Here is a 24,007-nt window from a genome sequence, read left to right on the forward strand (position 1 = left end):
TTCTAAAATTTAACAACTGCTGCTGAAACAGCCGAATATCTACATGGGAACCAGGGAGCCATGACGCTCTCCCATCCCTTACCCAAAATATTAATTTGAAATGGATCACAGATTTAAATGTAAAAGCTAAACCCTCGAAACTTCTCGAAGAATACAGGAGGGTATCTTTGCAACCTGGGGTAGGCAAAAGTTTCTTGGGTAGGACAAAGAAAGCTATAAACAAAGAAGAAAAAAAATGGATAGACTTCATCAAAATGAAAATCTCACTCACTCAGATAGTGTCAAGAATAGCCTAACAGTTGAAGAGTCCCCAAATGAAGAAACTGAAAAACTCATACTTGAAGAAACAGATTTAATAAGGCAATCAAAGCAAGACTTTTCAGTAAGAATGAATGATTTGGATCCTTCAGGGGGCTAGGGAGGTTATGAAATTGCTGAAATGGGCAAGTACTAGTGAAAAATAACCAGTAAAAGGCTTGGAGATTTTTTAAAAAAAGAAAAAAAACCAACTTGTTGAAATGAAAACTAAAATTCAATACATGGCAAGCTACACACATAGGAAGAAGGAATTAGTGGGGCCCCATGTTGTGTGAACACAAGATGCTGAACAGATGGACACTGTGAAATAAAAATTAAGAGCCAATGAGAATAGATTCAAAAGAGTCAATATTAGCATCCACCTAAAAGGAGCTCCAGAAGAGGGAAAAGAGAGTAGAAAGGGGGGAATTTTTTTTAATTGATAGCTGAAAAAAAGTCCCTGGAACTAAAGAAAGATTTCAGATCTCAGATTTAGAGAGTCCACTGAATTCTCAGGGAAACAAGTTTTATATAAATTTATGTGTACTAATATCCACATGTACATGTATTTATGTATGGGTGGATATGTGTGCATATCTGAAGACATGTCCTCCTGTCGTGACATCAAGGATAAAGAAAAAATTAAAAGTTTACCAAGATGGGGAGAAAAGCATATCCATAGGAAAAAATATTTGGGGAAAATAGGCCAAAAATGAATGTTGCAGAATTTTGACTTTATAGCTATTTCTCCTCCCTTTATTTTGCATACTTAATATGTTGTAATTATATTGATGTTAAGATGATTAGACAGGTATTAATTGTTTATGACAAGTGCCAAATGAATGTGAAATAAGTTTAGGAAAGCCAAGAAGAGCTGGGAGTTAGGTTCCCCACTGAGCTGGTCCCCCACTAAACTGGAAAGCTTTTTGGGCCCGGAGTTTGTGGCGTGGGGCTGCTGTGCCCTGGACCAAGCACTTGGTGTCTTTTAGCCCTGGCTTCCTTGTCTCCTAAATAGTGCATTTAGGTTCGGATGTGGATCAGTGGTTCTCAGCCAGTGTGGTTCACCACCATCAACACAACACACACACACATTGACAACTGAAGAATGTGTGTGTGTATGTTTCATGCATGCACACTAGCTACTGGTACCTAATGTTAGAGGCCAGGGATGCTGCTGAAGATCTTGTGACACACAGGACAGCCCCCAGCAAAGAATTATCTGGCTCCAAATGTCAGTAATGCAAGCTTGAGAAACCCCTGTCTAGATCCTCACAGTCTCCCCTACAGCTGTCTTTTTAAATTTATTTTATTGAAGTATAGTTGATTAACAATGTTGTGTTAAATTCTGTGCAGCAAAGTGATTCAGGTATACATATATACGCATTCTTTTTTGTTTTATTAGTTTATTTATCTATTTTTTAACTTTACAATATTGTATTTGTTTTGCCATACATTGACATGAATCCACCGTGGGTGTACATGTTTTCCCCTTCCAGAATCCCCCTCCCACATCCCTCCCCATCCCATCCCACTGGGTCATCCCGGTGCAGCAGCCCCGAGCACCCTGTATCATGCATCGAACCTGGACTGGCGATTCGTTTCACATATGATAATTTACATGCTTCAATGCCATTCTCCCATATCCTCCCACCCTCGCCCTCTCCCATAGAGTCCATAATACTGTTCTATTTCTCTGTGTCTCTTTTGATGTCTCGCATACAGGGTTATCTTTACTGATTAACTAAATACCATACATATGTGTTAGTATACTGTTTTGGTGTTTTTCTTTCTGGCTTACTTCACTCTGTATAATAGGCTCCAGTTTCATCCACCTCATTAGAACTGATTCGAATGTGTTCTTTTTAATGGCTGAGTAATATTCCATTGTGTATCTGTACCACAGCTTACGCATTCTTTTCTATGTTTTTTTCCATTATGATTTATCACAGGATGTTGAATGTAGACTTTCACTCTTCTACAATGGGACCTTGTTGTTTATCCTCTACAGCTTTTTAAAAACAAGCAACAAAAGAAAAACAAAACTATCACCATGCTTAGCTTGCCAATACGTAGATATTAACTGATTACCTGACAACCCCTGATTTTATGAAAGAAGGAAGTGGCGTTTTCAGTGACTAACACCTAACTGGAAGTAAACATGTCGGGAAATTTTTATTAATTTTTTTTCTATTTTAAAGTAAATATCAAAGACAAGAGTATAAAGCTTCCTCCACTTAATAGAGCCCTGACATTTGCTGAAACAAGGGTTTCAATATCCCAAAAGGTGGTCACCCCCGAACAAAGCGCTTTTCCTGGATAAAGTGGAGAGTAGACAAAGAGAATAATGATCATCTTATGTTTTTGAACGTTTCTGTGTACCTTGGGGTTCTATACCTTTATACTTACCTTTGCAACACATGGTCCTCATTTTACAAAGAGGTTGCTGAGGGCAAAGGTTGCAGGTGTTCTCTGGATGCTTTTGGAGCTCAGCCTCCTGCCGGCAGGGCTGTGAGCAGTGGTCCCTCTGCTGCGAGGCTGCCACTGTTGACACTGGCAGGCTGTCGTCCAGAGTCAAGAAACCACTAAGAGATGGATGTCAATTTCTTTAACAAACGGCAGATTGCAAAAAGTACCTTGAGATTTTTTGTTTATTGTGTTCACTTTGAGTTAATCATTTAAAGCTTGTGTAAAAGGGATATTTCATAGTCTGATCAGGTTCAAAAATGACCTTGAAGTCCTGCATTGAGAAGTTGTTCTGATCAGAAATAATAGGAAGTCACGTGCACACGTTGTCTGTGTGGCCGCTGCCCGCCTCGAGGAAGGACTTCCCGTGGCTCCCGAGGCTGGCCCATGGCCCGGCAGGGCAGCTTTTCAGCAAACAAGCATTAGGAGGGGAAGGTGTGTGCACTTTGGCTTCCGGAAGCTGCCTGAACGAATTGAACACCGCTGGTGGCTGATCCGCCTTTCTGACCTGTACTGCGGAACACATGCCTTAAACCTCATTTCTGTACCTGCCCCCTCAGAGTCATTTTCTAAAACATGACTTGGTGATGTCGCTTCTGTGCTCACAACTCTGCAGTGTGTCCACACTCATGTTCATGAAGTTCCAGAGCTTGAGACAGATGAGGAAGGACGCGCTTCTGTGGGCTCCAAAAATTTTAGGGAAATTGGACCAAAGCACAGGTGACAGGTTTCTCTTCCTGGAAAACTAGCCAAAAAGGGTAACATGCTAGAGTGGATTGTGAGGGGGAACTGGTCTTAACCTTTTCCAAATTCATTTGCCTATGAAACTGCCGTGGCCTCCCTGAACCTGCCCCCACCTCGAGCCTCAGCCCAGTCAACACGGCAGGAGACCAGACGCGATCCCAGCTCCTGGCATCCCCTGGACCCTAGATACCCGTGCAGAGTCCCTCCCGCCTCTCCGCGCCCTTCTTTGTGGGCACGCAGCTAGCTGTGTGCCCCCATGTCCACGTGTCCTCTTTCCTCAGCACACGCTCTTCCATCTGCTTGAAATGGCATTTTGCCACTTGGTCGGAGGGGAAACTGAGGCTTCAGGAGGTTGAGGCGTTTGCCTGAGATTTCAACATGGCATTCTGGGTTCCAGCCTGTTCTTTCTGAAGCATTGCACAGAGCAGTCTGACCGTCAGCCTGAACTTGCAGGGTGGGCCTCTATTTTTGTCGCCTTTTACCCATCTTTACATCATGCCAAGTTTGAGTTATTATAAGGCTGTGAGTCTCAATTTTTTTTTTTTTTAAGCCAGCGTACTGATCCTGGAATCTTTATTTCAGAGCAAGTGTTGTCTCCTTCAAAACAGTCACCCGAGGAAACCCTGTACCTTCTCATGTGAGCTGCTGACATAGTTCACAGCATTTTGGATCTCTTCTCTAGCACATTTTCTTGATTATATATTTAGTGGGGGGATTTAAGGATAGATTCAACCATTTTAGAACTAGATGTCAGAAGTAAGCCAGGCAGATTCAGTAAGGGTTTGAGCTGCTGGCGACAATTCGGTTAGGAGCGTTGTAACCACCGTCCTTCTGGCTCTGAAGACAGTTCCAAGAGGAGTCACTGTAGTGGTTTGATTATCCTGGTTGTTGTTCAGTCACTAAGCCCTGTCCAACTCTTTGTGACCCCATGAACTGCAGCATGCCAGGCTTCCCTGTCCTTCACTGTCTCCCAGAATCTGCTCAGATTCATGTCCACTGAGTCGATGATGTCATCCAACCATCTCATCCTCTGTCATCTTCTTCTCCTCCTGCCCTCAATCTTTCCCAGCATCAGGGTCTTTTCCAGCGAGTCGGCTCTTTGCATCAGGTGGCCAAAGCATTGGAACATCAGCATTTATCCTTCCAATAATATTCAGAGTTGATTTCCTTAGGCAGGTAGGAAGAACACTCATTTTATGCACTATTAGAAGAACAGTGAAGATGATTTAGTATTGATGCCTCACACTGCCGAATACTTTTTCCTGTCTCATGTTCCTTAATTTATGTGCCAGAGGGACTTCTCTGCCGAGTTTCATGGTTGGTGGTGGGTTGGCCCCATCCGACCTGAGGGCTCTCCCAGGCTGGCCGGTGCCTCCTGCTGCAGGAGCGTGTCACCTCCATGTCTGTGTCCTAGCACACTGTGTCCCGAGTGGCCCTGATCCTGGTCTGTCCACACCCTCTCCTGTCCCAGGCCTGCCCAGCCTTCCCCATCTAGCCAGGACCTGACATGGTACTGGCCTCCTTTCACTCTCTTGTATTAGTGTCCCATGGCCACTGTAATTACCACAGGGTGCCTTAAAATGACAGTGATTTATCTTCCAGCTCTGGAGATCAGGAGTCCAAGCTGATCTCACCAGGCTGAAATCACGGTGTGAGCTGGCTTCCTTCCCGGAGGGAGGGAGGTTTCCCTACCCTTTCTGGCTTCTAGAGGCCCCTGCGTTCCTCCACTCATGGCCTCCTTCCATCTTCAGAGCCAGCCATGGCTGGTGCAGGCTTTCTCAGGCTCTGTCACCATCTTCATCTGCCCCGGGGTGCCTTAACAGTGCCACTGGCTGGGGGGCTTAAACCTCAGACATTTGTCTCACAATTCTGGAGCCTAGAAGGCCAAGGTCAGGGTGCGGCGTGCTCATGTTCTCGTGAAGGCTTCCTTCCTGGCTTGCAGACAATCATCTCCGCACGTGGTAGAGAGAGAGATGAGACTGTAGGTGTGCTAGAGCTGGTGGGCTCTCTGGTGTCTTTTTATTAGTATAAGGACACTAATCCCATCTTGAGGCCCTGTCCCCCTGACCACATCTAAACCTAATCACTTCCTAAAGGACCAGCCCCCGAGTATCATCAAACTGGGGGTTCTGGCTTTGGGGGTTGGAGAGCGGCTCATGACTCAGTCCCCAGCAACACTGCCTTTTCCCTCGTCCTGTGATTATGTCGGGGGAGCCCACTGGGATGATCCCAGATAAGCCTCCCCGCTCAGCTGAGCTGATTAACAACTTGAATTCCATCTGCAACCTCAGATGGCAGCACACCCTACCGCCCACCCCCTCCAGGGATTAGGAGGTGGATGTCTTTGTGGGGGAGGAGACAGCGTTCTGCTGACCACACTTCCCCTCCGAATTGTGAGTTTTGAGGTCAAAACTGAAAGAGACTCTAATATGCAGATTCTGTTTACTCTTTAAATCTTGCTCTTTATTGTTCCCTAAGAGTTTTATGTCTCTTGATCTTTGCCCTCCGATTGGATGACAAGCCCTGAGGTCCGTGACTCATTCTGAGAGGCAGTGTGGTTTAATGGGTATCAGAATTCTGAAGGCCAAAGTGGGTGGTGCCGCTCAGAAAGTCACTGGGAGTGTTATTTACTCTTCTGAGCCTCAGTTGCCACACTTGTAAAATGAGAATGTTAATATTTCATAGGCTTGTTAGTGACAGTGAGCTGAGATAACACAGAAAAGTGAGAGACGTGGTTCTGGACACACGCAGTGAGGCAGGTGCAAATGTACTTCTTCAGTGTTCCTTGCATTGGCCAGCATGGAGGCTGGCAGGTACACAGTACGTGCTGATAATACTCATTTGTATATGGTTATGTTTTTCCTATAGGTTCTTATACTGTCCTCTTAGTGCAGGAGAGATAAACTTATAATCCTGCTTTTCTAAAATCCTTTTTTAAAATTGGAGTATAATTGCTTTATATCCCGTATCAGTTTCTGCTGTACAGCAGCGTGACTGGGAAATTTATGCATATCCACCCAGTAACCTCAGGATTGCCTTTGGCCTGCAAAAACTGTTAATATTTCTCTCTGGCTTTTAGGAAAAGTTTGCCGACCCCTGTTTCAGAGCAGTGGTTCTGATATGTGAGAGCACCCCAGAACCCCTTGCAGGTCTTGTTAAAGCCCAGGCTGCTGGTCTCTCTCTGCCTTCAGGAGCTTCTGGCTCAGTTGGTCCAGGATGGGGCTTGAGTATTTTCCACATGAATGAGTTCCCTGCTACTGCTAAGTCACTTCAGTCGTGTCCGACTCTGTGCGACCCCATAGACGGCAGCCCACCGGGCTCCGCCGTCCCTGGGATTCTCCAGGGAAGAATACTGGAGTGGGTTGCCATTTCCTTCTCCAGTGCATGAAAGGGAAAAGTGAAAGTGAAGTCGCTCAGTCGTCTCTGACTCTTAGCAACCCCACGGACTGTGGCCTACCAGGCTCCTCCATCCATGGGATTTTCCAGGCAACAGTACTGGAGTGGGGTGCCATTGCCTTCTCCAGGTGATGCTAAAGCTGCTGGTCTTGAGAATACGCCCCACCCCCACCTTAAACATTGGACCATGTCCCCATATATGAAAACAATAATTTTCTTGCAAAATAGCAAATGTGTTATGTTTACTCCCAGTTTCCAAAAGGATAACAACACAGCTAGATATATTTTCTAGATCATCTTGTGTACAGGTTTACGAAAGCAGTTACTGTGATGATTTGTTGAGAAACTGTTTCCACGGTAATTTTTCCCACCTACAACAGACTGCTATCTGACCTCTTAAAAAAAAACAGTTCCTATTTATTCTAATTGTTTCTTGGTCTAGACTTTCGCAATCTCTTTCTCAGCTCTTAGGTGCTTTTTTTCCCCCCTGGGAAGTTGATGCCAACATTTTTCAGCTGTTTGACATATCAGTGGGTGGAAAATTCATCTTTATTGAAAAGGAAGCAACAAAAGATTTTCATTTTCACTTCTCTAGAATTAACTCTAGCTTAAAAGCTTGATGGAGCTATTTTTACTGAGAGTGAGATAGTCCTTCTTTACCCTTAATCTGAACATCCTAGAGAAATTGGCACATCCTTGAAATGAAAAATACAAAGAAAGAAACACTAATTTTTCTTCAGACCCTTATCATCTACTACCTACAAAAGAAAATGAGAGTTCAGCTTTGTTTCTCCCTGTTATTTGCAATGCTAAAAAGAATGTGGCTGTTAAGTTAACACAGAGAATTATTTCTATTACCATATCATAATTAGGATAGTACAATTCAAAAATATATGTAATTATTTAGGAAGTGAAATGTAATGTGCATTAAGCAGGTACTATATCTGGCATGATTTTCCACCTGTTACATGAGAAAATAAGTTATAATCCTCAGTGTTTGTCAAGAATAAGGTGAAACTGGTATTTTGTTGCTTTGTTGTGCATTGAGAACTGGAGCATGGAGTTTTTAGAAAGAAATTTGGCCATGTGTATCAAGAAAAAAGGGAAGTGCTAACTCATTGGAAAAGACCCTGATACTGGGAAAGATTGAAGGCAAAAGGAGAGAAGGGCAGCAGAGGATGAGATGGTTAGATAGCATCAGTGGGTCAGTGGACATGAGTTTGAGCAAACTCCAGGAGATAGTGAAGGACAGGGAAGCCTGGTGTGCTGCAGTCCATGGAGTCACAAAGAGTTAGACACAACTTCGTGACTGAACAACAACTACATCAAGAAAAATAAAATCATTTTTGGGGAAAGGCACAAAGATGCTACTTGCATTACCTATCAAAGTGAAAACCTGAAAGCCTCCTACAACTAAGTCAGAATATGATGGAATAATGGTTATATAGCAACATGAAGAAAAATGGTTATGGTGAAACTTTCAGACAATAAAACTGAGGCTACAAAATATGTGTATACCATTATCTGTGATTAAAAAAAGAATAGATTGTAAATATGATGATAAAACGAAGAGAGTACATCTGTTGAAGTACTTTTATAAACTTAAGAAGGGAAACAATAATAATAATAATCAGACACTCGTATAAAGTGTTGTTTATAGGCCAAACCCTCTTCTGAATAAATACATTGAATCCTCACACTGTGAGTTAGGTACTGTCAATAACTCCATTGTAGATGAGGTCCCTGAGCCTAGAGGAGTGACTGACCCAGGGCTGTCCAGCTGGCAGTTAGAGGAGCTGAGATTCAAAACCAGATCTGCTTCCCAGGCTCTCCTGTGACCATGGCAACCTGGAGACACTGCCTGGGGCACAGGGGAGATGGGGTGATGGGGTGCCAGGGGGGAAACACTGGGCTGTAATGCCGTGGGGGCGTCTTAGACGTCATCTGGCTGGGCCTGAGTGGCTCTGATGAAAAACCTCCCTGTGGTCTGGTTTGTCACATGTTCACTGTGAGCCCACACGTGACCAGCGTGCCAGAGGTGAGCATAAGTGACCTTCGGGAAGTGTGTAGATAGTGGCCCCACTGTTGAGTTGTTAGAGCAGCTCTCTAAGAGGAGACCCACATGAGAGCCAGAACCCTGTGGTGGTGGTGGTGGGGGGGTGTGTGGGAAGGACCTGGGACGTCTTCGCTTGCAGGGGCCCATATCGGGGGAGCAGAGGGTGCATCTGAAGGCTGTCTTGGAATGAGGAAGTGAGAGGATTCCCTGCCCCTCTCTCCAGGGTAGTTTCAAGACAGCAGGTTTTGACGCAGGTCTGAGGGAGAAGTTAGCTGGGGGGTCAGCCCCGGGGTCAGCTGGTTGTCGAAAGGGCTCCAGCAGAGAGAGGACTGGCGGGTGGCCCTGGTCTCTAGGGCAGTTAAGGGGGAGCTGGAGTCGCGGACTCGAAGACCTTGAAGTGTCTTCCAGGGGCAGGGCTCTGAGCTCCTAGTTGTCTCTTCTCTGCTGGTTAAGAACAGTGACTGGAATTTAGATGGCTAATTTGTGGAATCCCAGCAACTGTGATCAACATATTAATCATGGAAGGATAGTGTGTCTGAAGGAAGGCTAAGATCTGTGACTTAATGTCCCAAGTATTAACATGAATCATGTGTGGTTTGTACGTAATCAGGTATGATCACACATAATTAAATATGATTAACATGGCCATATTTTGGGGATAGGGAATTTATGCTGATCTAGGCTAGGGCTTGTTTACCTAGTGTGTTGGGTCTATGGACAGGCCTAAAGGGTTCCTGCATCCCAAAATTTGTATGAAAAATTATGTCAGGATACCTTTTCCTGAAGAGATAATCTGCAACGTTCTACTGATTTTTATTGTACATCATCCAGTCCCTTGGACTGCAAGGAGATCAAATCCGTCAATCCTAAAGAAATCAACCCTGAATAATCATTGGAAAGAACTGAAGCTGAAGCTCCAATACTTTGCCCACCTGATGCAAAGAGCCAACTCATTAGAAAAGACCCTGAGGCTGAGAAAGATTGAAGGCAGGAGGAGAAGGGGACGACAGAGGATGAGATGGTTGGATGGCATCACCGACTCAATGGACGTGAGTTTGAACAAGCTCCGGGAGATGGTGAAGGACAGGGAAACCTGGCGAGCTGCAGTCCATGGGGTCGCAGAATCAGACACGCAAAGGGCGACTGAACAACAACATCCGGTAGATAGGTCTCGATTTCTCGCCCCCTCCCCACCTCCCCCACCCCGGCTGTGCTGCTGCACAGGTTTTATACAGAGGTGACTGGGGTGGTGTTCAGTTAGTTGCACAGACTCCAAGTGTCATTTTTTAATTTTTATTTAACTGTTTGTTTAACTACACCACTCATCACGCGGGATCATAGTTCCCCAACCAGGAATTGAACCAACGCTTCTGCTGGACCACCAGGGAAGTCCCCCAAGTGTCATTTTGTCATCATTAATACAAGGCAGGATCAAAGGAGATCAGGTGATCACAGACAACAGTTGACACATTTTAACAGCTCACACCATGACCTTCTGAACTGATTATTGGCTTTCTGTGCCAGACATCTGCAGCGGTGACATCCAAAGGTCTCCATAACATCAGAGGGGACACCCCAGGGAAGTCTTGATGGAAATGAGTCCCGTGTGAAGTTTTGAAAGTAGAAGGGGCCCGGCGTGTTGGAGAGAGCAGAGGAAGTGGTGAGACCCAGGGGCGAGGCCGTCTTTGCCGGGGCCCGTGCGCCTGGCTTGAGCGGGGCCCAGAGGGCTTGTGGGAGAGGACAGGAGTTCTCACCAAACACTCCTGGTGGCAGGTGCTTGTGTCTCATCAGGCCAGCTTGCAAAGGCTGTGTCTGTCATGTCAGCTGGTCCAGGAGAAGCTGGTACAGAAAGACGGATTCTGGTCATCTCAGAGGCACAGAGAGCCAGGGTCAGTGAGCCGTTGTAGCTGGCATTTCAGGTTTCTCTGTTTTATTTATTCCTTTCATTGTTATCTGATGATAAAGATAATATGAGCTTAGTTTAGAGCATTTAAAAAAAGTCCAGAAAAGCAGTGGATCAAAGTCAGGGTCCGGTGCATGCCCGCCTCTCTGAGATGGGAGGGGCTGGGCTGTACTCTTAGTCTGAGGTTCCCAGGCTGTGACCCTGGCCACTCAGAACTGCCACCTGGCCCCTACAGTCTGTCCCCTCCTCCAAGAAATGCCCCCTCGAGGAGGACACAGCGATGCACAGGAAAGCACCTGGCTTGCACCAGCTGCCGGGTACTGAGCACCTGCTCTTTTAACACCACCTTAGCATTTTGATATTCTTCCCTTTCAGCCTTTTGTCTACGTTTTACATTTTTAAAAAATTGAGATGAAATATATAGTTCTGTGTCCTGCCTTTTTTTAACTTGGCATTCTATCCCGACCATATTCCTACATCATGATGTTGAAAGCTTACATAATATTCTATTTTGTAAGAGATACTGTTAACCATTTCCATATCGTTCGAGCTTCATGCAGTTTCAGCTTATCAGTGGTTCCCTATATACATCTCTAAGCACTGGATTATTTCTTTTCTTTTCTTTTTTAATAAATTTATTTATTTTAGTTGGGGGCTAATTACTTTACAATATTGTAGTAGTTTTTGCCATACATTGACATGAATCAGCCATGGGTTTACATGTGTTCCCCATCCTGAACCCCCCTCCCACCTCCCTCCCCATCCCATCCCTCTGGGTCATCCCATTGCCCCAGCCCTGAGCATTTGTCTCATGCATCGAACATGGAATGGTATTTCTTTAGGATAAATTTCTAGAAATGAGAGGGAATGACAGACAACAACGTTTGAAAAACTTTTCATGCAGATTACCAAATTGTGAATGGAAAGATTGTTATCTGGGATGACTCTAGAAATAAAAATTCTAAAAATGGTTTTCTCCCATGGGGTGTTCACAGGGTTGAGATTCTGTTAAGCAGAGGGGATTATCTTTGACTCTGGGAAATTGCTTTCCCATGTGCTGTTTGCCGAGAGTCAGATCTGAAACCAGGCAACGTGCAGGGCCCACGGCTTGAGGGGAAGTGGCCCAGCCTCCTTGCTATTGAGTTGTGCAGATTCTCCTGATGATACAGTTGTGGCTCACATTTGAATGTTAATCATCCTCTAGGTAGGGTTTTTTTATAAAGCTGCAACTGTAGAGAACGTATTTCTCTCCTAAAATGTGCCCTTGGTGGCGCTGTCTGCGTGGATGCTGGGTGTGTGCAGTGTCTGCTTGAATTCGCTTCCGTCTGACCCGTGAGTGGCCGTTGGGCTGGAGGGTCCCAGTCAAGGGGAGCACTGCCAGGCTACCTTCCCCCACCCCCACCCACACCTCCATTTCTCTCTGGTCAGGGCTCTTGGAACTTGGGGTCACCGGTGCGTGTGCTTAGCCTGGAGGATTGTAGCACATCCCCGTGTTGGCCTAGAGCCGGGAATAGTGACTATGTGATGAGCAAATGAAGAAACGTTTCCCCACGTCCTGGGGGGGACTTGTGGGAGGACTGGACACTGGGAAAGCTGAGTTCTAGTTCTCTAGCTTCATCGAACTAGCTTGTGTGAAGCTGAGCAAGTCAGCGCCCTCTCTGAGCTTTGGTGTCCTTGTCTCTGCAGAGGGGGTCTCTGTCCTGGGCTTCTTTTCAGGATCCTCCAGACTGTCAAGACCCCAGGGGTGGCCCCGGGTGGGTGGGACAGTGAGGCCAGTGCTGTCCTGAGATGGCCTTGTGTCAGGAGCTGGATGCTGACGGGCACTTGCAGACTGGGACAGCGGTTACAGCCTCTGCACACACACGGGACCTCTTGGCCATTCCCCTGGGGTCAGTACCTTCCTGTTCCTGCTCGTCTCTTGAAATTCCTACCTGACCTGGAGCCCCAGCTCAAACGTCTCCTTTTTGGCGTCTCTGAACTGCCAGCCCTAGGATGTCACAGGCCATCACACATGGCTTGGTGCATCTGTCCCTGGACATAGTCACATGTGTCTCTGTGTTACACCATCACAGCCCGGCGAGGGGCAGACACTCCCAGCGACGTGAATGTGGTGGAGGTGAGTTGGCTCCGGGACCGTTCTTGTCCTTTGGTAGCACTAGGCGGGCGGTTGGCTTCCCTGACGTGCTGTGGTCCATCCAGTGTGAGTAAAAAGGCTGCCTTTTTTCCTTTTGGATCCAACATTTTGCTTGAACGGCATGCACTGGGGCTTCTCCTCGGTGTCAGTCTTTAAACTGACATAATCAAGTAAAAGGCACACAGCAAGGCCCAGCCTTTAGCCCTAAACACACTGTGTGCACCTGTTTGCTGGCCTCATGGCAGCTCTTCCTGCACGAGTCTCTGATTGCACCCCCTTTGACGGATTGGTGGAGGGTCTGCACCCCTTTGACCTTGGTGCAGTGAGGTGCGGGAAGTGGGAGGGCTGCCAGCCGGGGGAGAACTGGGGTCTCACCTGCTGTGGTCTCAGGGATTCACATTCTTATCCTCCCAAGCCCCTCCCGCATCGGAGTTTCTTGGCCTTGGATTGTGAATGAGAACCAGAGTTGAAGATGCCGCTGAGCAAGGAGGACGTGGGGGAGTGAGCTCCTCCGAGAGGGACAGCCTTCACAGTGCTCTAAATAGGAGATGAGAGACCCAGGTTGGGCTCTTTCCAGAAACTTGATTCCCAAGCCATTTATTTTAGGCTCCTATTTTAAATTTAGTTTTGGCAAAAGAAAAATAAAGCAGCTCAATGACTTTCTCTCGTAGGAACATTTCAAACTTTGGGTGATGTGGACCAGCAGGCCAGACAGACAGTACATGATGTGTGAAGAGTTTCCTGTCCTCATGGTGGGCACCAGACCAGCTGTTTCAGGGAGACACTGAAACGCACAGGCTGTGGTCATTTTTCAAGAAGCTTTTCAAGTGTGTTTGCAAGAAGAGAAATTGGTCTTAAAAACCTCAACTAGATCAGTGTGAAGAGGTTCCTGTTGACCTAAGCTGGGACAGTTTTGCACATCAGAAGATAGTGATTGCAGTGGATCAGAACGCTTTAAATATCAATACATGAGGTGATGGTGACAGTGATGGTCCAGAACACTCATTCATCACTATCGGGGTTGCTGGGATCAGCACATTCTTTTGAAGGTTTAAAAGGGAAAGAATTTTTATTAAAAAAAAAAGTGACCTATACCAGGTGGTCAGTTGAAAGGCCCAGAAGGAGCAATGAAAGGAAGTGGGTCTGTCCTTCCTGGTCTCCCTGGCTGTTTGTCCTCTGTGCCAGATTGGTCGACTACCCCTGGAGAGAAGGCAGCATCCTTTCTCCCAAGGTTGTCCCAGGCTGGGGGCGGCCTACATGAATAGAGGATGGACTTGACCCCTGACCCACCTCCTTGTGTGATCTCGGGCAGATCATATAGGCCCTCTGAACCCTACTTCACTTAGCAGATAACAAGGGATACTGCAGCTGGTACCGTGTAGTGTCATTAGGTTTAATTGAACGAAAGGCTTGTGGGCCACTTAACAGCCTTGACTGAAAACTGATACCCCCTCTGCCTCCCTCACCCAGAGCAGCTGTGAGGGTCCAGGCGTGTTGTGAAGGCAGCATGTGGCTCCCGAGGTGACTGTAGCCTCCGAGTTCCTGTCTCTCTCAACGGGGGCAGGGCCGGGGGGGTGGCAATGGTGACATCAGCCCCAGACATCTTCTGGTGGCCGCCACACCTTTGCAGAACCACATGGAATTGCCCACGTCTTGACCGCCGGTTTTGAAATAGTTACAAAACGGTGTGTGGTTTGAAAGGACCTGCCCCTCACTGTTGGCCAGAATTATAGAGCAAAGGAGGGGTAACCGATCCGCCTCTGAAATGGAATTTAAAAAATCTAAAACTTGCGTGCCTTTGGCTTTGGCAAGGTAAGCTATTTTTAGAATGGACCGCACAGCGGGGAGACCTCGAATGGGCTTTGGGGTCAGGCAGACTCGGGGTTGCACCCCAACTCAGCCACTTGCTGCCCTGCTTCCGTGGACAGCTTCCTTGACCTCCTTGAGTCCCAGTTCCTTTCAGCGTTGTGAGAAGTCATTCATGTCACGTGTAAGTTGTGATGTCGCGAAGAACCATGGACGTCATTTGTGCTCAGTGTAGATGACACCTGTGCTGCTGTTAACCGTTGTCACAGCTGGTGGGCGTGTGCTGGGTGTGGGTGAGCGGGATCCTCCCCTCATTCTTTGATTCTTACCTTCTCCTTGTGAGTGTCTCACAGCAGGTCTTTGTCCTTCACGTGGCCCTGACTGTAGCCCTGTGAGAGTAAATGCATGTGTTCCCAGGTCATCTGTGTTTACTGGGAGGCACAGACTCCGAGGTCTGGACCTGCTAAGGGTTCTTCCAGCTCTACCGCCTGTTCAGCACGGGGGGTAGGGGGTGGGGGTAGTGGTGGGGGGTGGTGTGTGTGTGTTGCTGAGTGTAGTCTCAGAGAGAAAAGAAAGTGAAACTCGCTCAGTCGTGTCCGACTCTTTGTGACCCCATGGACTGTAGCCCACCAGGCTCCTCCATCCATGGGATTTTCCAGGCAAGAGTATTGGAATGGGTTGCATTTCCTTCTCCAGGGGATCTTCCTGACCCAGGGATCAAACCCAGGTCTCCCGCATTGCAGGCAGACGCCTTACCGTCTGAGCCACCAGGGAAGCCCACAAATACATATAATGCATCCAGAGCTCTCAGGCTCTTTTCTAGCATAGAAGATCAGTTCAGTTCAGTTCAGTCGCTCAGTCGTGTCCGACTCTTTGCGACCCCATGAATCGCAGCACGCCAGGCCTCTCTGTCCATCACCAACTCCTGGAGTCCACCCAAACCCATGTCCATCGAGTCAGTGATGCCATCCAACCATCTCATCCTCTGTCGTCCCCTTCTCCTCCCGCCCCCAATCCTACCCAGCATTAGGGTCTTTTCCAATGAGTCAACCCTTCGCATGAGGTGCCCAAAGTATTGGAGTTTCAGCTTCAACATCAGACCTTCCAATGAACACCCAGGATTGATCTCTTTTAGGATGGATTGATTGGATCTCCTTGCAGTCCAAGGGACTCTCAAGAGTCTTCTCCAACACCACAGTTCAAAAGCATCAATTCTTCGGCGCTCAGCTTTCTTCACCGTCCAACTCTCACATCCATACATGACCACTGGAAAAACCATAGCCTTGACTAGACGGACCTTTGTTGGCAAAGTAATGTCTCTGCTTTTAAATATGCTATCTAGGTTGGCCATAACCTTCCTTCCAAGGAGTAAGCGTCTTTTAATTTCATGGCTGCAATCACCATCAGCAGTGATTTTGGAGCCCCCAAAAATGAAGTCTGACACTGTTTCCACTGTTTCCCCATCTGTTTCCCATGAAGTGATGGGACCAGATGCCATGATCTTAGTTTTCTGAACGTTGAGCTTTAAGCCAACTTTTTCACTCTCCTCTTTCACCTTCATCAAGAGGCTCTTTAGTTCTTCACTTTCTGCCATAAGGGTGGTGTCATCCGCATATCTGAGGTTATTGATATTTCTCCTGGCAATCTTGATTCCAGCTTGTGTTTCTTCCAGCCCAGCGTTTCTCATGATGTACTGTGCATATAAGTTAAATAAGCAGGGTGACAATATACAGCCTTGACGTACTCCTTTTCCTATTTGGAACCAGTCTGTTGTTCCATGTCCAGTTCTAACTGTTGCTTCCTGACCTGCATACAGGTTTCTCAAGAGACAGGTCAGATGGTCTGGTATTCTCATCTCTTTCAGAATTTTCCATAGAAGATAGTCATAATAAAAAGAAGGAAAAGGACTGAAGTGGTGGAATTAGTGTTCTCTTGTCTTTGTTAGATACTCAGGGGAATTCCATAAGGTACCCACATGCCCCCGAGTGAAAGCTGAGGGCGCAGGGCTTGCTGGCAGGGTGGGTGGGTGCACCGTCGGTGGGTCCTGGGGTCCAGCTCAGGCCCAGGGCCGCCTTCCATGAGCATGTGTCCCCTGTGGGTCCCAGCACTGCTGACGGTGGTCCCGTTTCCCTGAGGAGGACTTTGGGGGGGCCACAGCCGGTTTTTCAGGATCCGTTCTTTGGTGAAGGAGCTGCAGCCCTGGGCCGTCCTCCTTGTGGGGCAGCAGTCTGGAGACGTGGCTGACCCTGCCTAGTGTGGTTCACGTGCAGGCTGACGCGCCCGCCCACCCGCCCTGATACACCTGTAGAGTTGTGTCACGTTTCTGACTGGAGCTATGGAGGAACAGAACTCAAGTGTCTGTGCCAGGAGGCTGTTTTGTTACAGACTAGCGGGTTCATTTAAAAATGCTGGCCCTGAAGTGAGGGCTCACGTCCAGGCACATTGGCTAACCAGAATTCCCTGTCCCCTTCCCACCCTGCTTGTAACCCAGAGGTGGGACTCTGGCTTCTGCAGTTTGACAAAGATCTGTGTATGATTTTGATGTCCCACAGGGCCTGAGACCCACAGAATAGGGGACTCTGAACCCAGGCTTTTCACGCATTAAGCTACTACTGCCTCAGAGCCCAATGGTGGTAAAACACTTTCAGATGGGTGACCACGGTTTGCTTTTTTCATTCAGACACGTGTGTGGTCTTAACATCTCAAGCACAAAGATGAATAAGACTTAGTCCCTCCCCTGAAAGCACCTGGTATGTCGGGGACCATGCTTACCAGGCAGTTGCATGCTTACCATGCTGAGTGCAAGGCCAGGACGGTGTTGAGGACATGGGCAGGGGCATGGAAGGCCTGGAGAGGAGGGCAGGGCCCCCGGGCACAGGGCACATCATGAGGAGAGGTGCCCTGGACTGTGCTCCGAGGACCGTGGCTCCTCTGTGTTGCAGGAGAAGCCAGGGTGTGTGGCTGGCTGAGTGTCCTACCAGAGGCTGGGTTCCAGGAGAGGACTAGGGCTATAGGCTGCAAGTCCTGCAATCATGTGGGCCGTGGGGGCAGGGGGTGCGTCGCCTTGGGATTTCATCGAATTCGTTAGAGATTGTGGGGCCATGGGGGGAGGTCCCCTTGGGATCTCATCGCATCAGCTGGAGACTGTGAGACTTGTGTGAGGCGCCTCCCTCCTGGTCATCCTGCTTGTTCTTTGGGGTCTGTTGCTGGTGCAACTAGGGGCTTCCCTGGTGGCTCAAGTGGTAAAGAATCCTCCTGCCAATGTAGGAGACGCAAGTTTGGTCCCTGGGTCAGGAAGATAACCTCGAGGAGGAAATGGCAACCCACTTGAGTATTCTTGCCTGAGAAATACCATGGACAGAGGAGACTGGTGAGCTACAGTCCATAGGGTTGCAGAGTCAGATACGACTGAGCATGCACGCACGCTGGTCCGATGGGGGGTTGTTGGGACAGCAGAGTTATTTCTGTCCCTGGTGCCATTTGACTTTTCTCAGATTTTCAGGCCTTTAACGCATCCTATTTTGTTCACACATCTGGACCTGGTGGAGGGCGGGCCTGGAGTGTTGACGCCCTGACTGTGCCTCTCCCGTTACTGTTGCAGCACATGTGGAAAACGAGGAGCAGTACACACAGGCGCTGGAGAAGTTTGGGGGCAACTGCGTGTGCAGAGATGACCCAGACCTGGGGAGCGCGTTCCTCAAGTTCTCAGTGTTTACAAAGGAGCTGACGGCGCTGTTCAAAAACCTGGTGAGTGTCATGAGCGTGTGCAGTGAACACGTGGTGCGGAAAGTGCCGGCCGATGCTCCGGCTGGGAAGGGGGCTCCATAGACGGTAATTGAGATTTGTTTGATGAGCGAGGAATATGTTTCTTACCTCCCACGGTACCTAAAAGAATTATATTTTCTGTGTACATTAGGTCACTTTGGAATAATTTTAGAATTGCAATTTTTACTCTAGTGAGACTTTTTTAAAATTTAACTCGGCATTTTACAGGTGCACAGCTGAGGCTCAAAATGGATAATGCATTCATTTCTTAAGGGGCTCTGAATTCAATTTTCAGTAGTTTCGTAACTGGGTAGAGTAAGCCTGTTTCTGGTGATTAGAGTAGGTATTTAAGTTTCCAGTATTTAATAGATGTGCTTCAGACTCGTCTTACACAGAGAGGTAACCTTTAGTCAAAGCCCAGAAATTACCGTGAATATTTAAAGGCCATTAATGCTTCCAAATGCAGAACCTAAGAAAAGACTCACTTTTTAAAGCAAACGGAAGTACGGACTGAGTACTTCCTGCCTGTGGTAGGTGCTGGGTAAAACGGAGTGAATGGGTTCTTTCTTGTGCTTGGCAGCCCTGTGTCATCCCCGTTATGGGAGCCGAATTCTGAAGAAGTGGGCAGCCTGAGAGGGAGGGGGTGTGTGACCCTTTGGGCAGTTTCTTCCACGAAGGGAATGTACTCGGGGATGGTCCCGGCATCTCTTTCCTGTTTTTCTCTCCTTAGCTTCTCCCAGAGGTCATGGACAACCAGACCAGGTCAAGAACTCAATAATGCTTTCTGTGTAGGTCGCAAACAACAGCGTCTTTTTCATCTGTCCTGTCAGCAAGCTCATAACAAGTGAGACACGAGCTCCTCATTCTTGCAGTGGTGATGGTGGCGGGTTTGGATATCTGGCCTTGGAAGGGCAGAGACAAGGGACCACAGCATGGGGGTTAATAACCAGGAGAGGAGAGGACCAGATCATTACGGCTCTCTTGGTCTCTCTCCGTGTCTTCACTCGTGAGATGTTTCAGTCGGAAATGGTAAAAGTAAAAAGCCGTTGCTGTGCTGAAGTTCTTTACTCGGGTTAATCTGGAATCTCTTGGGGCTGTTGTTAAGTTTGTCTCCCGTTTGTCAGGTGACAGGCTGATGGCACGCAGACCAGACGTGGAGCCTGGCTCCCTCTTCCAGCCCCATTCCCTCCCTGGACATGGGCACTTGGCTTGTTAGGGCCTCACCACCGAGTCACAGGGGAGCTTTTCTTTCTTTTTTTTTTTTTTTCCTAACTGGAGAAATTGCATGGTCCCAGACAAGTTCTCTTTAGATGCTGACATGCGGGGGAGGGGGGGGTTGTCTTCTAGTGTAAAACCAGCCTGCGGACTAATCCTCCAAGCCCCTAATCCCCCAACCCCTCGGGAGGTAAGCCCCTTTCTGTCTCACTGAGCTGCCAGCCAGCTGCCACATGCCTCCCTCTTAAATATGAATGAACTGCCCCCAGAATGAAAGAGACCAAAATAAACAGAAGGAAGATCTGAGTGGGGAACAGACAGTGCAAAGAACAGAAGATAACTTGAAAGAAGCTACATTTAATTTCTCAAAAGAAATCGGAAGGGAGAGTGGGATACAGCTTGTCATTAAAGAGGGGGAGACGGTTAACGTAGGAAATTGTGACATTGGAAATCCTACAAGAAGGGATAGAGTAAGACAAGTCTCTCAAAAATAGATCAAAAGGACCAACCAAGACCAAAAAGGGGGGGAGCAATTAAAGGATGGGTCAGGGATTAGTCCTCAAGGTCCATTGTCCAACTGACAGGCATTTTACAACAAGAGAATAGGAGACAGGAGGACAAGAGAGGAAAACCGAATGTGAGTGCAACTGAGTGAAAGACGGTTCCTGAAACTAGATGGAAGGGCCCAGGACAGTAAGGGAAAGGACCTGCCCACCCCAAGGCATCCCCCAGTGAAATGGTGAAAGACCTTAAATGCTTTCACAAAGCACACGCAGGATTAAGCATCACGATGGCATTGGCCGCCTCAACCCTGGAAACTTTGAAAGGTCTGGAACGTTGCTGCTAAAATCCTGGAGAATAGAGTCTAATCTAGAATGAGACCCAGCACCTGAGCATGAAAGTGGACTTAAGAGATGTTTCAGACATGCAAAGCTCTCAAGTGTCATTTCTCTGAAATGCCTAGAGGTTGTGCTTGAGCACCGTGAAGAGGGAAGCCAAAAAAGAGGAAGATGTGTGAGTCAGGGACCAGGATCCAACCAGAAGAAAAGCAGTGAAAGGGGTCCCACGAGGATGGCGAAGGGGAAAAGTCAGCACCGTGACTGAGCGGGCAGCTTGGAGGTAGGAAAGGGAGGCCAGGGGCCAGGGTCTGTTCCCTACCCCAAGCAGCCAGCTCTGGGTCTTTTTTCAGCTGATCTCCACTCGGGTTTTCTCAGCTGTGAGATGGAGATGATGACGCCATGCCTGGTTTTGTAAGGAGCACAGCCAGTTGCTTTGGCACATCTTAGCTTATTCATCCTTGTAGCAATCCCATAAGTCAGTATTGTGAGTCAGTGTTGTCCCCACTTTGTAGATTAGGTAACTGAGGCCCTGCTGGTTTAAAGAGCTCATCTCCCTCCCGGCGGCTTGCAGTCCTTGCCAGCTTTTGGACATGTGCCTCCAGGTGTGGAAGAGCCCGCCTGCATCGATCCATATGGTGGACTCCTACGTGAAGTAGCTTGTGCTCAGCTTTAACATGAGCAGCTGCACAGTTAGACCAAAGCGGCCCCTTCATTTCTTGATTTCCTGCAAAACTAAAAGCAGAGCTGGACCTGGACATTGTGACAGGTACACTGTCACTTGGGGCCACCACCCCATGGCTCTGCCACCCCAGGCACATCAGAACCCCCGCCAGGGTCAGTTAGGAGTCACATCTGGGTCTTAAAACCCCAATCCCATGCCCTTTCCTCTTGGTATTTAAAGGAATTTAAGCCCCTTGTCAACTCCTTGGGAGGAAAAGGGACAGAACAGAAGGGAAGGCCGTGCAGGGAAAAACGTGGCATAAAGACAAGCCCCTGGCTTATACTGCTGCAGCCGCAAGGCGCCTGACACCGTGGCTGCCTCATCCTAAAACAGGAATGAGAAAACCACCCCGCCTCACCTGGCCAGCATCAGGATAACAGGGATCAGTGAGAAGGGCTGTTGATAAATTAGAAACCCAGCACACAGGTGGCATGTCTGTGTTACTGTGGTCAGGTTACTTATTACAGGGCTTCCCTGGTGGCTCAGATGGTAAAGAATGTCTGCAATGCAGGAGACATGGGTTCGATCCCTGGGTCAGGAAGATCCCCTGGAGAAGGAAATGGCAACCCACTCCAGCATTCTTGCCTGGAGAATTCCATGTATAGAGGAGCCTGATGGGCTACAGTCCATGGGGTTGCAAAAGAGTCAGACATGACTGAGTGACTAAGCAAAAGCAATTTACTACAGCACGGACAGCAGTAGCTCTGAGTCCAGGTGCGTAACTGTCGTTTTGGTTTTCACTTTTTACTGTCCTATTTCCAAGCAGATACCTTATTTGTGTGCGAATTTGCGTTCCCAGGCCAGGTGCCCCTGGCAAGGTTGGTGCTGCAGGTCTGTGGCTGTAGGGATGCCAGGGGGCTGCCTCTAAGAAGCTATCACTGAGAGTGAGCTGCTTATAGGAGAATTCTCCTTTTTTGGTATTTTGTATACCATTCTTACTCCTGTTTTGGTCAAATCTGTTCTATCTCTTGTTTTAAAAGCCTGGCTTTTGCTTTTCTCTCAGGCATTCAAAAACCATTTCAGTTCCACATGGCCAAGACCCTCAGTTTTACTTCCTCGTCCAGAAAGAATAATAATTACCACCTACTTGCTCTTCAGGATGAAAGAATGTTTATAAGGCAGTTAGAACATCTCCCAGAGAAAAGCTAACTTAATATAGTGTGATGATTTTGTTACTAATGGGTGAGATTCTCACCTTCAGAGATGCTATCAATTCTCTCTGCGGTAATGCAGGAGAAAGCAAAAAACAAGATTGCCCCCAGAAATGTAACAGGTGTGAAGACAGGCTGGTGATAAAGTCAGCCCAGTCTCCTGTGTTCCTGGAAAGGTTTTCCAGGGCTGCTTCAGTGTTACGACGGGGCCTTCTGAATGCATTTGACTCAGTTCAGAATGCATTTGACTCAGACGGATGAACCTAGAGCCTATTCTACAGAGTGAAGTCAGTCAAAAAGAGAAAGACAAATACTGTTTATTGATGCATATATATGGAATCTAGAAAGAGGGTACTGACGAGCCTATTTGCAGGGCAGAAGTGGAGACACAGACATAGAGAACAAACTTGTGAACACCGGGGGGTGGGAAGGAGAGGGTGGGATGAATTGAGAGAGTAGCATTGAAACACATATGTTACTGTATGTAAAATTAGACAGCCACTGGAAATTTGCTGTATGACGCAGGTGGCTTGTCCAGTGCTCTGTGACAACAGGAGGTTCAAGAGGGAGGGCCCATAGGTATACCAATGGCCGATTTATGTTGATTTTTGGCAGAAGCCAGGGCTTCCCCGGTGGCTCAGTGGTAAAGAATCCATCTGCAATGCAGGAGACCTGGGTTTGATCCCTGGATCGGGAAGATCCCCTAGAGGAGGGCACGGCAGCTCACTCACTCCAGTACTCTTTCCAGGAGAATCTCATGGACTGAGGAGCCTGGCAGGCTACAGTCCATAGGGTCACAGAGAGTCGGACACGGCTGAAGTGACTGAGCACGCACGCACACTTGGCAGAAGCCAACACGATGTTGTAAAGCAGTGTTCCTCCAATTAAAAATAATTTTTTTTAAAAAGTGGCCTTTTAGTGAAGGGCTGCATGAAAGGACAGATTTCCTGAAGGTTCAGTTGCAGGTATGTCGTGTCCAGCTCTGTTTTCAGAGAATGGCTCATGAAATATATACCCTCAGATCGTAAACCTCCTCCAGGTGAGCGCATGGTCCAGGACAGAGCTCCAGGGAGAGAGCTGACAGCAGCCCAGGGGTTGAGGAATTTCACTTCACCCCCCGTGGAAAGAGGACTCCTCAAGGTCAGAGAAGGTGGGAAAAGCCCTGGGGGGGGGTGGGCCCAGGAGGAGAGCTCAGCTGAGAAGAGTGAGCGAGTGCCTGTTGGGGGCACCCAGTTCCCGGGCAGGAAGCACTCACTGCTCCCGTCGGGGCTACTTTTATTAGGACGCTGTGTGGGCCGGCCCAGCCCTGTACAAATGCAGAGGCCTGAGGGTGTGACCTTGGAAGGTGTCGAGGTGTGACTCTCACGGCCTCGGGTGCTTGGGTCCTTGGTAGAGGTGGGCAGGGGTTCTGGGGGCTATCACAGGGTCCATCCACGTCCAGGCCCTTCTCCAAGTTCATGAATACATCCCTTACCTTAAAAGTAAAAGTGTTCGTCACTCAGTGTGTCCGACTCTTT

At 47.9% G+C, this 24,007-nt stretch overlaps 1 protein-coding gene across 11 annotated transcripts in view; it reads left to right on the forward strand.

Annotated features, from left to right (window-relative positions):
- Positions 1 to 24,007, forward strand: part of ASAP2 (ArfGAP with SH3 domain, ankyrin repeat and PH domain 2) — a 154,141-nt gene that overhangs the window by 48,567 nt on the left and 81,567 nt on the right. For all 11 annotated transcript variants that reach the window (XR_014051586.1, XM_081483458.1, XM_081483459.1 and 8 more), the window contains one exon: positions 18,401 to 18,546. Coding sequence is in view for 10 of the 11 variants with exons in the window: in XM_081483458.1 (XP_081339584.1) it covers positions 18,401 to 18,546 (146 nt within the window). In the remaining variant the exon portion in view is untranslated. The remainder of the gene's footprint in view (positions 1 to 18,400; positions 18,547 to 24,007) is intronic.

This window comes from Giraffa tippelskirchi, chromosome 4, assembly GCF_054371585.1.
Source record: "Giraffa tippelskirchi isolate mGirTip1 chromosome 4, T2T-mGirTip1v1.2.pri, whole genome shotgun sequence".
Classification (NCBI taxonomy): Eukaryota; Metazoa; Chordata; class Mammalia; order Artiodactyla; family Giraffidae; genus Giraffa; species Giraffa tippelskirchi.